At 43.3% G+C, this 11066-nt stretch overlaps 1 protein-coding gene across 1 annotated transcript; it reads left to right on the top strand.

Annotated features, from left to right (window-relative positions):
- The first annotated feature begins 21 nt into the window (after nucleotides 1-21).
- On the top strand, nucleotides 22-10264 carry LOC137297081 (actin nucleation-promoting factor WASL-like). The gene is made up of 11 exons (XM_067829062.1): nucleotides 22-1165; nucleotides 1824-1964; nucleotides 2834-2920; nucleotides 3372-3474; nucleotides 4946-5008; nucleotides 5551-5674; nucleotides 6067-6109; nucleotides 6632-6797; nucleotides 6963-7792; nucleotides 8187-8298; nucleotides 9345-10264. The coding sequence occupies exons 1-11, from the start codon at nucleotides 1076-1078 to the stop codon at nucleotides 9401-9403; spliced, it is 1818 nt and encodes a 605-aa protein (XP_067685163.1). The 5' UTR covers nucleotides 22-1075; the 3' UTR covers nucleotides 9404-10264.
- The last annotated feature ends 802 nt before the right edge of the window (nucleotides 10265-11066 follow it).

The following is an 11066-nucleotide window of genomic DNA, read 5'->3' as shown; positions in this document are numbered from 1 at the left end:
TGGTGGGCAAAGTAACTCGCCAGTATTACATGTTCACCTAACCCGGTGGGCACAGCAACTCGCCAGTAGGACATGTTCACCTAACCTGGTGGGCAGAGCAGCTCTGCCAGCACTACACGTACACCTAAGCTGGAAGGAATTCATCACACGCAAAAGAGCTTATCTGTGTTTAGTTTACCGGTTTATTATGTGACCGAGGAACGCCACAGTCCTATTCTCAAGGCGTTGTAATTCATATTGAAGGATTTTCAGGTTAAATGCATGGCAGTAAAACACATTGAAAGTATTGACAGACGCTGCTTTGACTGGTCAACAGAAACGTCCTGTGCGCATTATCCAAGTAAACAGATCTGACTGAACATTGACTGCATGGGTGTAAGGTAATAACGCTTTTACTGGAATAGACTGCTCGACACGTCATGTTTCTCTTTACAAAAATAGAGGTGGAGTTGCGTAGTTACAAGTGCCACTACATACATTTGTCCTGTATTTGTAGTTTATGTGAGTAGTCCTGCATAGAACAGGCCAACCAGGAAGTGAGTAGATCGAGGCGAATGATTACTATGGCTGCACTGTCTGGTCCAGACTCGACTATTTTCAGACCGCCGACATTTACCTGGAATATTGCTGAGATCGGTTTGAGCAAACAAACAAACAGTAACTAGTAATTAAAGCAAGTATCTGTCTATATTCCCTCAGCTTAACTGTAGTTAGTCCGCCCTTTCCTACATGGGCGCTACCGCAGGGTCGCAAGTGTTCAAGATCATATCCTTGACTTCCCAATTCATAAACATACTGGAGGGACAACGCCATATAGCACAATGCAGTCCGTGACGTGTTTGACGAGTGAATAGCTCAGAATAGATTTGTATTACTAATGATTCACCATGTGACGCAGATAGTGCGCATATATATCGCTCGAAATAGATTCTTCGAGTAATTTAGGATTTCAGAAAAATATCTGGACTATTCATTTATGGAATCTAAAAATAAAATTGGTCACTTAAAACTTCAAAACAGTGTGGATGTGTGACACGTCCAAGCTGGTCCTTGCAAGACAGGCGTCTAGATCCTGATGGGGAAGGCTCAAAACAACGTGGGATGCATTTTGCTCAGCGACACCGAGAACCAGATATTATTTGAATGTCTTGGACGAGGATGTACGGTAAGCATTCATGGAATTAATGGGGATTGTTTCTTTTTCTCATGGGTTGCAACTGAGTCTGCCTATTAGATGGTTAACGATCAATGTGTCAACAGCCTGGAGTGACCATACCACTTGGGGGTGACGTGATGATGAGAGGAATACGTGAGTGTGGTTATGAAGGATCCTGTCATACTCTTCGTACCGGGATATGCTAGTCATGGGTTCGAGTCTCATATTTAGTAGAATTAGGCGCTTACACGTGTACCTTTCATGTTAATGACACGTGCAGATCCGGGTTAAAAATTGTCTTCAACAAATCTAGCAGGATCGGAAGGTCAGGCTCGCTGACTTGGTTGACACATGTCATCGTATCCTAATTATGTTGGTCGATGCTCATGCTGCTGATCACTGGAATGTCTGGTCTTGACGCAATTGTTTACATACCGCCATATAGCTGTGATATTGCTGTTAATGGCGTTAAACAACATGTGGTAATGGACACACTGGCTAACTCGCTGTGATACAACAGCAATACTACATTTACTAATTGCATTGATAGATGTTCATGCTTTGATCACTGGATTGTCTGATCCAGGCTCGATTATTTACGCCTCCGCATGGCTTGAATATTGCTGACCACGGCGCAAAAACTAAACTCACTCATTCACTGTTACAGACTATAGCGTCTGGGGTGGTGGAACTGTACCTGGCGGAGCGGCTGGCTGACTCTAGGTGGACAAGACACGCCTGTGGGGTGGCCTGTTTGGTGAAAGACAACAACATGAGGTCGTTCTTTATACGGCTGTATGACATACAGGTGAGATACAGCTTGTTCGTTATCAGCTCCACTCCCCAAAGCATAGGGCAAGGACGAAGAAAATATACTAAGAGAAACATATAAAGGAAACAGAAAAAATCAAGCGTTTCTTTAATATTTTCCAGTTTTCATCACCAGCTTTGAATTGAGCTTTGGGGGGAATCTGAGAATACATGAAGGAACTCTGCCATGAAATGGTGTTCCCTTATTTATTTGCCTCAGTGTATGTTGTTTCTAATTTCTTGGCTTCCTTAAACCAAAACGTTACCACGTATTTGGCAGACGTAAGTGTATGCTCAATACCACGATTGGGACATCAGTTATCTACCTTAATCTCAGTCTGTTAATTTTAATACGATAAATGCAATGACATACTGATATGTGATACTCTAGATCGAGTAGATTATGGTGAAGGATATGAACATCACATAATTACATACAGACGTGTCACAACGTCAAGATCGTGGACAATGGATCACTTGGTTTATTAACGCCTCACTCCCAGAATCTGTTACGTCGCTTTCAGCAATATTCCAGCAATGTCATAGCTGGGGATATCAGAGATGGGTTTCACATAATTTATTATTGTACCCATGTAGGGAATCGAACCCAGACCTTTGGCGTGGCAAGAGAGCTTTTTAACCACTATTATACCCCTCTCGACGCCACACTCAGAGTGAGGCACCTAACCGCCAGCACAATCAGCGGTCTAACCCACTCAGCCACCTGACTTCGATAAAACTGAACGTCAAGTCCAAAATATAGCTTTGGTTGCATTTGACCTTTTTCTAAAAGACATTGTCTATGTTATACCCTTGCTATGATACGTGGAATGTTATGTTGACCACAATCACCATGTTTGATTTCAGGCACAGCGGTTGTTATGGGAACAAGAATTATACATGCAGTTCCGTTACAAGACTCCACGAGACTATTTTCACACTTTCGAGGCTGAAGTAAGAGTTACTAAAATCTATAGTGATATATACGACGTTTATTTCACGTGACAGTATGAGGCATATATAGAGTGAGTGAGTGAGGGAGTAAAATAATTCTAATGGATACTCCACTGGATAAACAAGAGGGAGTTGAGCGAGTAGGTCTACACCGCTTTCATCAATTCCCTAGACACAGCAAGACAGGGGTACCATTTTGGAGGTCAATACATAGTCTCCAAGAGGGGAATCGAACCCGAGCTTTCGGTGTGACGTTTCAATACCACCCGGCCACAAACAGTCAAATGGGTATTTAATCATAACCCTGAACCTGACCTTGAACCTTAACCCAGTATATATTTAAGCGTTATCATGACTTACGTTTAGGCTCCATTCAGGTTAAAAGATATACATGCTGTTAGAATAATGAATATTTTCATTAGTTGTGGTGCCCACTTCACTTGTGTTACAGTTTTCTCAGGCTGGGCTTAATTTTGCCAGTGAAGATGAAGCGAGGAAGTTTGAGGAGACGCTGGTGTCCAAATTGAAGCAAAGACGTCGACGAACTGAACGACGTAAGGATGTTGTGTGGTGGTACACTAGGTAGTGCATTCCGCCATTAGAGTCGAATGTTCGAGTTCGAAACCTGAAATCGTGGTCTTGTCTACATCGCCCAGGTAATAACGATGATGAAGTTACGCGCCGTTGGTTAGTGAAAGTCCTGGGATGGCTGACCGTTCTTGGCAGCATGACTCAAGTGAGTTTCAGGAACAGTCCCGGCCCCACAACGAAGCATACATGGTATCACCTTAAACAATGAATTAGTTTTAAAAAAGTAGATGAACGGTAAAAGTCACTTGACTATGACCTTTTAGCGCCTCCCAGGCAGCTTGGGTTATCCGTGGTAATAAAGTTTCAGCGCATTAAGCCTGCACGAGTGCGTGAAAACAGTTACTTTTCAAATTCCGATTTCAAACATTCCCTCAGCATTCTTTATCTTTTTGGTATTTATTTATTTGTTTGTTTGTTATTATTTTGGGGGTGGGTGGGGTGCATGGGGGTTGGCATTTTTAGTTACATTCTTTTGTATTGTTTTGCTAAGTCAATCGATTCTGAGCTGATATCCCTGAACTATCTATTCACTCGGTATGTCTCACATATTACAGGAGTCAAAGGTCCAAAGACCCTATTGACATTGTACGAAAGCGTAAGGACACCTGGTGTGGAAGGTCCCATGAGCCCCGACCTTCCAAACATGTCCAGGAATACCAATCCTAAGAAACCAATGCTCACATGGAATCATAGCTTTGGTAGCAGTACAACAGGAGTGAATGTTCGTGAATGCACAATGCCTTTTAGAAGGTTGTCATATTCGACACATGATATATTTCGAATCACGTATTCTATCCTTACATTTGTTGGGTTGAGTCAGGCACCCAATCGCCATTTTGTGTGGAAACCGAGTTGGCTGAGCGGGCTAGATAGCTGACTTTGTGTGCTGGCGATTAAGTGCTTGTCTCTGAGGCTGTGGATTCGAAAATAAAGCACAGGTCTCAACAAAATGAAAGTAATAGAATCTGTACTTTACCAAAAAAATGTCTAATCCCAAATATAACATGCGTTACCAGTGTATGAGAGACAGGCTTGATTTCTGACGTAGGTCTAAATTTACAGCGAGCTAGCCCGATGGTCTTGTATGAAGTTCAGATGACCCATACTTCTGAGTAAATTCACCATATTATGCGGTCTCGTCTGGTTAAGTCCATTTTGGGCTGGTAACATGTTGAAGTGTTTCGCTTATTTCATACACTGGACTGTTACAATGACCATCCCGTGTAGGACCTTGTATGTTTGGAACCAGTGTTCAAGGATATAGTTATTTGGGACTCTCAGACATGGGTTCATGTCTGACTTCGAATATCACACGTGAAGAAATCGTATTTCCTTGCTGTAATCTCCATCTTAGCTGGTTGCAAAGTGTTCATGTATGACTGACGTTCGGAGAATTACCGAGGTACGTGTTGTGATATATAACCATCTGTTTAGGTCGGCAGGAGCGCCAGCTGCAAAAGAGAGTGGCGGATACTTCCAACAGACCGCCGAGGTCTGGTAAGTGTAAAATGTTTCACAGTGGCTGAGTGACTTTCTGATGTTTTACGAGTCTGGAACTAACGAATTAATGCCTGAAAACACGGGACGAGTAAAGGGATCGGGTGGTCAGACTTGCTGACTTGGTTAACACATACCATGGTACGACAGTCACGTAGCTCGATGCCTATGCTGTTGATCACTGCATTGTCTGGTCCAGAATCATAACAGACCATTATGTACAGATAGCCGTAATAAGGGATAGATGGGATATTAGTCAGTGCTTCGTTAAACAACAATGCAGGAAGCAAACAAACTGAAGACCTGTTCTAGCCTGGATAGTTCGCTTGACGCGGGATTCCTGATCTGACTCGATAATTGAGAATGCTGAAGACGTGAATGTCGTGAAAAATGCATTCTGGAACGCGTTTTTTTAAAACAAGACACGTCCTTAAAGAACAACCCTAAAGATACATCATCAAGATTTGGCTTGTTCATAACTAAAATAGCATACAAAATGTTGTCTGGGGGTTACTAGACCGTGAAGATTTGTCTGACTTCAGTGTTCACGCCTGTGACCTTGAGTCAGAAGCAGACGACGCCAAACGTCAAGGCCGCCCAGACAAAACCAACAAAGACAGGCAAAAGGCTGAGCAAGGGTGACATAAGTTTACCAACAGACTTCAGGTGATTAGTGACATGTTGTAGTTCATGTTGATGGTGTTGTCGATGGTGTTGCTCGAATCAGGACAGCCTTGGAGGCCTGATTATCAGAAAACGATGAAGATGCTAATATGTTCATTTACTGAAGTTACAGGTGACGATTTGGTGACTCGGTTTGATCATGATGATGATGATGGTAGTGTTACTGATGAAGACGCTAATGATGGGTTTCATCATGATAGCGACGACGATGTCAATGAAGTGACTCGTCTTTGCGTATATTTCTGTGTAATTTCAATGACGATGAGTCAAGGCTATACCAAACGTAATAATAAATTTGTGAAAACTGCGAGACAGCAGTTCAATATTTATTACATTGAATGAACAATTTCATACTTCTTTGCAATGTTATTCAGGCGCGTCCAGCATGTTGGACTTGACTCAGACGGCAGCTATAAAGTGAGTACTCAAAACAAATAAATACATATGTGATTTATTACCACATTCACTGACTGGCTGTGTTCAATGGGACCTTGATCAGCTTCCAAGATATAGCAGTTTTTTTATTTTAGTGAAGGCACAATTGTGGCTTTAACTCTCACGTTTGTCTCCCTAAAACTCTTTTATCTTCACATAGCTGGCATAACGCTGTTTGCGGCATAAAACAACATTATCTCATCTGGGAGACTTACCACTTCGATTGTGTGGTTACTGAAGCTCTTGTTTGTCTCTCAAAGACTTCTTTTGGAAGGTCGGAATCGTGTTGCAGTAAAAATACATTGTGCGGCACAAGACAACATCATCAGTACGCCTATTTCCATTTCCACTCGGGTACAATGTGTGAAGCCTATTGCCGGTGGCCCCTCCATAATATTGCTTGAATAAACATGGCGTAAAACCTTACTCTTTCACTTACATATTATTTATTTATTTGTATTGCTCACACCTGCCAAATCTAAACATGCCGTGGTCATTATTCAGACCCACATCACCGAACCAGAGATGAAGTGTCTACTCGAGACGATCGGAATCACAGACAGGGACCCCGACACCATTGACTTCATCTACGACTTTGTTGGACGGAATGGCGGCATGAGTACCATTCGCGAGGCAATGAACAACATGGCCAAATCTGCCACCCCTGCTGGTCAGTGCAATATTGTTTCATACGTATCCGTCATGCCAGGATGTGTGTAAGTCTACTGCCAATACGGGGTTAGATGGGAGAAGAGTTTAAATATTATAAAGTTGGGTTTTGTTTTAGGTATTTCATCAAAATTCCTGCAGTATATTTTCACTGCTTGTACTTCAGCCCCTACAACACGACCACCATCGCCACGACCACCCACAAGATTATCAAGCCAATCAGACCAAGAACTTCAGTCTCCCCAGCGTGTAGCGCATTCTGACCAAAGGCCACCACCTTCACCAAAGCAGGGTCCGCCCGCCCCTCCTCGACCGACTCCATCTCGACAGCGTGACCCTCCTCCTCCTCTTGTACGACAGGAACCATTAATGCCGCCTGTTCGCCAACCCTTGGTGCCCGCTCTTTCTCCGTCTTCGTACCCGCATGTGAACCGTGCTGTGCCCGACCCTACCCGCCACCCACAATCGCCCCTCAGCCCCCAACCAGTTACATGCCAATCTCCTTCCGTATACACTTGGCCACCTCCTCCCCAAACAGCACAAACACCGTCCCATTTTAAATCAGTGGCCCCATCACTTGCCAAAGACCATCTGCAACAAACCGAATCCTTTGCCTCAGGACGCCCTCAAAAGCCACCACCGTCGCCACCCCCTCCAAAACAAATAACCTTTGCTCTAAGTCCATCCAAAAGAAACCCTCCGCCACCACCCCCTTCTGTAATTTCTCAAACGCCACCTCCGCCTCCTCCCGCCCCGCCGCTGGCCCCACAACCGTCTCCTCTCACTCCACCCTTGCCCCCACCACCTCCTCCGCTGGACCCACCCCTAACTCCACCACCGCCTCCTCCCGCCCCACCCCTAGCTCAATCACCACCTCCACCGCCAGTTCCCGGACATGACGCGACATCCAATCAGTTACGTGCAAGCTTCTTGACTGATATACAGACTGGCGTCACTTTGAATAAGGTCGAAGTTGGAACGTCGGATTTCAAGAGGGTAAGTTTATAATGATCAAGTAAGAAAGAAAGATGGGGAACTGAGAGAGAATGAAAGTGTGAAACATATTGAGAGAAGGATGTGTGTGCGAGAGAGTGATTCAGAGAGTGAGAGGACACGTGTGGGTATGAGAGTATGTGCTTGTGTCAGAGAGAGTGTATGGGGAGAGTATGTGTGTGTGTGTGTGTGTGTGAGAGAGAGAGAGAGAGAGAGAGAAAGGGAGAGTGAGTGAGAGAGAGAGCGAGAAAGAGAGAGGGGGGAGGCCGCAGACCTTTTCCTGAAGTAGATGCGCAGTTCAATTGTTTAATAAGACTTTCAGCTTATCCAAACAGTTATGCTTCGACTCCACATTCTTGTCATCCCGTCATCCCGTGTGTCAATGTACGCTTTTCAGAGGCAGTCTCAGGGAGACGGGCAGATCCCACACCCTGCCGGGGACAGCTGTGATATTATAGACGTGCTCCGCCGTGAATTTGAAAAAAGAAAGTGTATCATTCAGGGGACAGGTAAGCTAAACCTTAGAGAATGTCGAATGGAAAGAAGCACACGGGCGGATATTGTCATCCAACGATCGAGGGGGGAAAATACCAGCGCCTTGAGCATGTATGAGTTGCATGGATATATGTGTGCTATATAAATATCCAATAACAGGGGTGGATATACAGCTTTTCGAGAAACGAGGGGTGGGGGATGAACACACTATTGAGAAAAAGTGGGGAGGGGAGGATGGGAGAGTTACAAACTTCATTTTCACTCGCGGTTTCAAAGGTCATTTAACAAAATTTCAGAATTAAAGGATGGGGTGGGGTGCGCACCCCTGCACACCCCCATCCCCACAACTGTGCATCCACATATGCTACAGTACACCCTTTTGAGAAATTGAGAGCGGGTGGTGTACACATTGTTTTAGCAAAGGAGTGAGTGGGCGGTGCACACTTCATTGAATGACTCACAGGTGTTCGTCAACTAAGTTCAAAAGTCTTGAATGAACGGTAATATTCGTCGAGAGAGAGAGAGAGAGAGAGAGAGAGAGAGAGAGAGAGAGAGAGAGAGAGAGAGAGAGAGAGAGAGAGAGAGAGAGAGAGAGAGAGAGAGAGAGAGAGAGAGAGAGAGAGAGAGAGAGAGACCATAACTTATACCCAGATACAAATGAATGACTCCGAGCCCCGACAGGCTAACAAGTCCCTTTTTAACGTGTTTATGGTGTGACACGACCGAGAATCGAACCACCACCCTTCTACTCCCCGGGGAGACGGTCTCAACTAGACCACCAATGCGGTCTGTCACGGTACCAATGAATGTTTTACTTGGGAACAAAAGGCTAACCAGGGATAATCTACAGCGTCTTCTATTCTTCCTGGGCTGACGTATCAGGAAACGTTTGTCTGTGTTCTCATTTTTCCTGGTTTACCTGAGATATGAAATATTTTGTGCTTACCTATTTTTAATTCATATTTTTGTTTGTTGTTTTACACCGCAATTATGTTTAAGATGCAACAGTTTGTAATTAAGCTACTGTATGCCTACTGATTGGATACTTTTCTGGCTTCAGATGACGAAGACTTTGACGCTGAAGGCTATGATCAGGACTGGGATGAGGATGAAATGTGATAATCATCAAGACATGTTTAAAGTTACAGCTGTAATACGTTGACATGACACCAAATAGTTCACCAAAAGATACAGTTTGGTCTTTCCAGTTAATTGACATGTCATGACATCATTGATGGAAAAAGTTACATTTGTTACACTTCTTGTATTTTGTAGGTTTAAGCAAAAGGTGTTTTTGTATTTTGTTTTGATTGTATATTACATTAACATAAGTACAATGGCAATATATGACGCACCAACCGACGTACCCACGGTGTTGGAGAGCTGTTGTTTATATTATTATATTGTTATCTACATTGTACACTCACAGAAAACGGATGCAAAAGTGCGGATGTGGCATGTGAAAAGCACCAGCGTGGTGTGTGTTTAAAGGAGTAGCTTACGCCTGGATTAAAAGAATTGTGTCCCTTACTCGTGCCATGATCCGCTGGCATATTTCAGATTAGTTCTAGCGATGAGTCAACTCTATAATTATCCATTCCTGATGTTGGGTTGGTGGGGCAGTCTAGTGTATAAAGCGTCCGCCTGTCACACTGAGACCCGGGTTCGATTCCCCACAAGGTTACCAAGGGTGACACCCACTTCCGGTGACCCCGCCGTGATATTGATGATATAGATAGCTATATAAATGACGTAAAAGTAAAAATGGCGTAAACTCACTCACTCATTTTTGAGTGCCCTCGGTTTGTGTCAACTTGGAACTGTTTTTCTCAATGTTACAAAGGAATGATTTTCTTTATCATACCAAATTTGTTTATATACATGTTCATATATCCTCATGTTTGTGGTTAGGCAGTTGGTCAACGTTTCATGCAAAGAAACAGCAACTTACCTACGTGTTTTTAATAAATTGCGTTCAGTTTGTCTTGTGTCTGTGTATCTTTGACTCGGCAATATTAAGCAATGGCAAGTTAAAATAATTGATCACGGTTTAATTTAACAGAACGGCAACGTACATTTACGTGGTTTAAGTAATACATTGTTTGCATTTCTCCTTGTGGCTGTGTATTCCTATCTCGATAAAATTATGCGGCACCGCCCATCAGTTGCTGCCTGTTCACTTTACGTCAGTCCTGGCTGAGGAGGGACAACGAGCTATAATGAACAGCTTCATTGCCGGGAGAGCGGCGTTTCGGTGAAGGTTCTTTTAACGTTATCAAGCCACACTTGTGTGTCATCCCTCCCACAGCACTATAGACGTTGATCATCCATATATTAATTAGGAGATAAACATACTGTGTTGGAAAATCAGAGGTATATGACGAAATTACAATACTTCTGTATTTGATTTTAAACCGAACGCGTAGTGTGAGGTTTTAAACAAAAGAAATAAAGCTATTATAATTTCGTTAAGTTCCTGTAATTTTCCAACACAATACGTTTATATCAATTCTACCATAACCGCGTTAGTCAGATTTAAACAAAAATACAGACTGTGTTGGAAATTCAGAGGTATATAACGTGATTATATATCTCTGAATGACTTTAATTATCCAGTGACCATCCAGTATTTATACAGAAGTCATGGTAGAATCGCTATTTTTCTTCAGTGCTCCAACTCTTAAATGCATGCCAAAGAAGTTATAAGTACTACCTAGTACGCTCACGACGTTGATCACTTGATTGTCTTGTCTAGACTCAGATGCTTCCTGTCCATACTATA

The sequence above is a fragment of the Haliotis asinina genome, chromosome 9 (assembly GCF_037392515.1).
Source record: "Haliotis asinina isolate JCU_RB_2024 chromosome 9, JCU_Hal_asi_v2, whole genome shotgun sequence".
NCBI lineage: Eukaryota > Metazoa > Mollusca > Gastropoda > Lepetellida > Haliotidae > Haliotis > Haliotis asinina.
This window is presented reverse-complemented; position numbering and strand designations above follow the sequence as displayed.